Here is a 6,128-nt window from a genome sequence, read left to right on the forward strand (position 1 = left end):
AAACGCCACAAAATCTATTCTCACACTAGCAGAAGAGGCCATGACGTTCTGACTCACACAAAACATGCATGTATGCACAAAGGCATGCGTGCATGCACATGTTAAAAGCCAGTGAGCAAAAGAAAGCTATGACCGTCTGACTCCACAAAATGCAGGCACGAACGAACGCGTGAAGGCAAGTGTGCATGCGCAAGGCCAGTAAACCGGACCCACAGACCCACCCTGATGACAGGGAAGAGGAAGCAGACCACAAGCCACCAGACCAGCTGTGCCACGCGGTGCTGCCGCTCCCGCAGGCAGGGGACATCACCCAGCCACTCACACCTCTTCACCTGTACAGTACAGTCATGTGTTACACCAGGACACTGTGGAAGACAAAATACATTTAGCCCACTGTCACGTCACTCACAGTGAAAAGATGTTAAACAAAAGAACAAACAAAAATACAGCATGGAACAAATAATTACTGATCAGGAAACAAATACAGTCAGGAACAAATGATTACTGATCAGGAAAGTACAGAACAAATGATTACGATCAGGAAACTACAGAACAAATGATTACGATCAGGAAAGTATGGAATAAATGATTACTGATCAGGAAACAAACACAGGATGGAATAAATGATTACTGATCAGGAAACACAGTACAGAACAAATGATTACTGATCAGGAAACACAGTACAGAACAAATGATTACTGATCAGGAAACACAGTACAGAATAAATGATTACTGATCAGGAAACACAGTACAGAACAAATGATTACTGATCAGGAAACAAATACAGGATGGAACAAATGATTACTGATTACTGATCAGGAAACACAGTACAGAACAAATGATTACTGATCAGGAAACACAGTACAGAATAAATGATTACTGATCAGGAAACACAGTGCAGAACAAATGATTACTGATCAGGAAACACAGTACAGAACAAATGATTACTGATCAGGAAACACAGTACAGAACAAATTATTTCTGATCAGGAAACACAGTGCAGAACAAATGATTACTGATCAGGAAACAAATACAGTATGGAACAAATGATTACTGATCAGGAAACACAGTACAGAACAAATGATTACTGATCAGGAAACACAGTGCAGAACAAATGATTACTGATCAGGAAACAAAGTGCAGAACAAATGATTACTGATCAGGAAACACAGTGCAGAACAAATGATTACTGATCAGGAAACACAGTGCAGAACAAATGATTACTGATCAGGAAACACAGTACAGAACAAATGATTACTGATCAGGAAACACAGTACAGAACAAATGATTACTGATCAGGAAACACAGTGCAGAACAAATGACTACTGATCAGGAAACAAATACAGTATGGAACAAATGATTATTGATCAGGAAAGTATGATTATGGATCAGGAAACACACCTTCACTGACAAGCATATTGGTCGGCAGCAGTCAATGGGGGTGAAACAACAACAACCCAAAACAGTGGAAACCGTTTCATGAAATGAACGGAGAGAGAGAGAGAGAGAGAGAGAGGCTGTGTTCCTACCTTCATGCCCTTCATCAGCTGTCCCAAGCACATTTTCTCAAACTTTCCGCTTGATATCAACGTGCGAATGTCTGGGTGGGGAAAAAAAAACACAATGTGCATGTCAAAAGTATCATTTTCACTGGAAATAAATATCCAGAATAAACAGAAAATAAAACAAAAGAAAAACAGCTGTCTGAAGCACATTTTCTTAAACTGTCTGCTCGCTGTAAAAAAAAAAACCCCGAAGGTCTGGGGGCAAAAAACAGCGTACATGTCAAAAATATAATTTTCACTGGAAATGAATACCCAGACAATTTTTTAGTGACATGTAATATGAAATAACCGAGTGGTTGTCCATTCTGAATCTCTCTCACGGACATAAAAAAAAAAATAAGTGCCATGTATCCATTTTACTTATTGACCAAGTTACACACATACACACTTCCAAGCCAATACATGCACAATACCAAAACTGATTCACTAGAACACAAAATTCAATTGTATAAAATCTGTTGGATGTTGTGTCAATTGTGCAATCATCGTTGGGTTACGCTGCTGGTCAGGCATCTGCTTGGCAGATGTGGTGTAGCGTATATGGATTTGTCCGAACGCAGTGACGCCTCCTTGAGCTACTGAAACTGAAACATTTTGATAGCATAGTGAATGTTGTATCTTCTTCTTCTTCTGCGTTCGTGGGCTGCAACTCCCACGTTCACTCGTATGTACACGAGTGGGCTTTTACGTTTTTACCCCACCATGTTGGCAGCCATACTCCCCTTTCGGGGGTGTGCATGCTGGGTATGTTCTTGTTTCCATAACCCACTGAACGCTGACATGGATTACAGGATCTTTAATGTGCGTATCTGATCTGCTTGCGTAAACACACGAAGGGGGTTCAGGCACTAGCAGGTCTGCACATATGCTGACCTGGGAGATCATAAAAATCTCCACCCTTTACCCACCAGGCGCCGTCACCGTGATTCGAACCCGGGACCCTCAGATTGACAGTCCAACGCTTTAACCACTCGGCTATTGCGCCCGTCGAATGTTGTATCAATGTGGTGAGTTATTCTGCAATAGTCCCACCCTCTCTCTCTCTATTCCCTTTGTGTATGTGGGGTGTTGTGGTGGGTGGGGGTGGGGGAATTGAAGGGGGCATGCATGTTTGTGTGTGTGTGTGTGTGTGTGTGTGTGTGTGTGTATGACACATGCATGTTGGAAAGTTTGCATATTTCAAGAATGCAGAAGCCAGTGAACAGGAAAGAAACCTTAGCATCAGCAAAATATTCTGAACCAAATCTGTTATTGACAAATGTATCCTTCACTGGATAATGTGACAAGATATCAATGTATTATCTTAAGATGTTAAACTGAAATGAATGAAAACATTTTGAACTAAATATGTCATTGACAAATGTATCCTTTACTGGATAATGTGACAAGATATCAATGTATTATCTTAAGATGTTAAACTGAAATGAATGAAAACATTTTGAACCAAATATGTCATTGACAAATGTATCCCTCATTGCAAAATGAGACAAGATATCAATGTATTATTTTGAAATGTTAAATAAAAATTATGGAAAAGGAGTCATTTACTTCTGAGAAACACAGCCATGTTGACAGGGCAGCCAATCAGTTGGGCTGGGATCGTCTGCTTCACCACTGCTCGAAGGAATGTGAACACCTGTGACAATTCCACAACATTAATTATGTAAACCGTTTGGAAGTGAATGCAAATTGTTTTTGGATATATCTGTACAATACGGTCACCATTTATTGTCAGATTAGCTGATGTAATGACAGAAAGTTTGTTTCAGTTTCAGTAGCTCAAGGAGGCGTCACTGCGTTCGGACAAAACCATATACGCTACACCACATCTGCCAAGCAGATGCCTGACCAGCAGCGTAACCCAACGCGCTTAGTCAGGCCTTGAGAAAAAAAAAAAAGGAAAAAAAAAAAGGTGAATAAATAATAGATAAGCTTACATAAACAAATAAATAATAATGACAGAAAAACAAAAGAAAATGGTCTGGCAAAGTAACATAATCAACAAAACATGTGTGTCTATATGCATACCGTACCCACGATGACATGTTCAGTTGTGAACGTGTGTGGACGGGCGCAATAGCCGAGTGGTTAAAGCGTTGGACTGTCAATCTGAGGGTCCCGGGTTCGAATCACGGTGACGGCGCCTGGTGGGTAAAGGGTGGAGATTTTTACGATCTCCCAGGTCAACATATGTGCAGACCTGCTAGTGCCTGAACCCCCTTCGTGTGTATATGCAAGCAGAAGATCAAATACGCACGTTAAAGATCCTGTAATCCATGTCAGCGTTCGGTGGGTTATGGAAACAAGAACATACCCAGCATGCACACCCCCGAAAACGGAGTATGGCTGCCTACATGGCGGGGTAAAAACGGTCCTACACGTAAAAGCCCACTCGTGTGCATACAAGTGAACGCAGAAGAAGAGAAGAACGTGGGTGGAGCGGAACGGAGAGTGAGAGAACGGAAAAGAGAAGAAGCAAGAGAAAAGAAACCATTATATTTCAGATCTGAATTCAGAAAAAAGGGAAAACAAAACAGAGAGAGAGAGAGAAAAAAAAACAAAGAGATGGGAGTGGAAGCTGAGTGAGGGCTGTGGGGGGGTGGGTGAGGGTGAAGGAGCAGGAGGATGCGGGCGGGTGACAGACAATGGAAGACAGGCAGAGCGAAGGCTGAGGCACAGAGGAAACGTCACCTTCTGATGCGGTAGGTGATCTTCCAACAGTTTAGCAGTGGCGGTAAGTTTGTGAACTCTTCTCTGATACGCCCTGTGGCCGTGACCCTGACCTCCATGTCCAGCCCCTGACACACACACACACACACACACATGTACACACACACACACACACACACACACACATGTACACACACAGAGTAAAGATACTGAAAACAACAGCTTGTTTTTATTTGCTTTTCACTTTACGAACCGTGAGTGGGACTGGAAATAGCGAACATAACATTTAGTCATGTACTCATGTATCAAAAAATTCATATTCAATGATGCCAAAGTTAACAAAAAACCGAATAAACAGTCAGTAAACATGGTCTCAGCAATCAAGTTGTGAAGATCTACCTTTTGTGAGGAACGTATGCTAAAAATCTATGTTAAATTTTGAATATTGATTCCAGTCTGCAAGTATAAATGTAGCACACTCAAGTGTTGCTGGGTTTTTTTAATTTTTTTCTTTTTAATTAACTTTTTTTTTTTATGTGGAGAGGAAAAATATTAACCTTGTCATCATTTTGATACATTGTTTTTGCATGAACACCAGTTATTTTTATTTCAATGACCACACAAATATACGCTCTCTTGTGAAATATGATAGTCAGTCGTGTCCGACTATGACCATCAGAACAGCAGAGGAGGCAACTGCTGTTCCGACTATTTGGGCTAGAATTTGATTATAGTGGGGAGTGCCTTGCCCAAGTTACATCCCCACTCTCTCGGCCAAGAGGGTTTTAGGACAGTCGGCGTTGGGATGGTTCCCAAAGGCCAACTAGCCCACAAGGCTGCAGCACAAGGAGCCAGTGCAATTTCTTGTGAAATACCTGCAGCTGAAAGCTGTGTTCTTTGAAAATCACTGGCAGCATTCTGGAGGCAAGGCACTCTCTTCTTGTCACTTTTGCTGGGACAGTGTTGATGCAGCAGAGCCCAGTACTTGCATTTTCTGGAAAAGTGTTACATTCCCAAGTTCAGTTGAAAACCTCTCTCAAAACATAACCCCTCCATTTGCCGACCATGTTATTGATTGATTGATGTCCTTCTTGAACTGCTGTGTGTGTGTGTGTGTGTGTGTGTGTGTGTGCGTGTGTGTGCGTGTGTGTGTGTGCGTGCGTGCGTGCGTGCGTGCATGTGCGTGTGTGTGTGTATGTATGTGTGTGTCTATGTATGTGTGTGTGTGTGTGTGTGTGTGTGTGTGTCTCTCTCTCTGTCTGTGTGTGTGTGTGTGTGTGTGTGTGTGTGTGTGTGTGTGTGTGTGTGTGTGTGTGTGTGAAAGTCAAAGTGCAAATTTTTATTTCAAGATGGTAATTGAATAAGCAACGACTGCTTTTTTTTCTTTTTTTTTTTTTTACACCAAGCCATCTGAAAAAAAGAAGAAAAAAAAAGAAAAAAAAGAGAAAAAGTGGGGAGATACATAGAACAAAACACACAAAAGTACTAGAAATATAGTTACCTGCATACACGAATCGTGCGAAAATGAAATACACATCAGCATATACAACACATTTACAACACATCCCCTTTTGCATACACATACACCCTCTTACAACACCAAAGGCATATACAAAACATTTCACAAATCATGAATTTGGTAACTAGTAGATATATAGATTTGTATTATTGCTCATCTTTTGGACAGTTAATAAGATGATTTTTCATATATTTCTTAAACGCATTTTTATTCATGTGTGTGTGTGTGTGTGTGTGTGTGTGTGTGTTTTGTATTTGTATTTCTTTTTATCACAACAGATTTCTCTGTGTGACATTCGGGCTGCTCTCCCCAGGGAGAGTGCGTCGCTATACTACAGCACCACCCATTTTTTTGGTATTTTTTCTTGCATGCAG

The 6,128-nt window shown here is 41.1% G+C and overlaps 1 protein-coding gene across 1 annotated transcript in view; it reads right to left on the reverse strand.

Annotated features, from left to right (window-relative positions):
• LOC143278682 (telomerase reverse transcriptase-like) overlaps positions 1-6,128 on the reverse strand; it is a 42,930-nt gene that overhangs the window by 34,978 nt on the left and 1,824 nt on the right. The window contains exons 2-6 of the mRNA XM_076583295.1: positions 5,111-5,229; positions 4,257-4,363; positions 3,114-3,201; positions 1,530-1,600; positions 222-332 (exon numbers count right to left, since the gene is read on the reverse strand). Of these exons, the coding sequence (XP_076439410.1) occupies positions 222-332; positions 1,530-1,600; positions 3,114-3,201; positions 4,257-4,363; positions 5,111-5,229 (496 nt within the window). The remainder of the gene's footprint in view (positions 1-221; positions 333-1,529; positions 1,601-3,113; positions 3,202-4,256; positions 4,364-5,110; positions 5,230-6,128) is intronic.

The sequence above is a fragment of the Babylonia areolata genome, chromosome 2 (genome assembly GCF_041734735.1).
Source record: "Babylonia areolata isolate BAREFJ2019XMU chromosome 2, ASM4173473v1, whole genome shotgun sequence".
Lineage (NCBI taxonomy): Eukaryota > Metazoa > Mollusca > Gastropoda > Neogastropoda > Buccinidae > Babylonia > Babylonia areolata.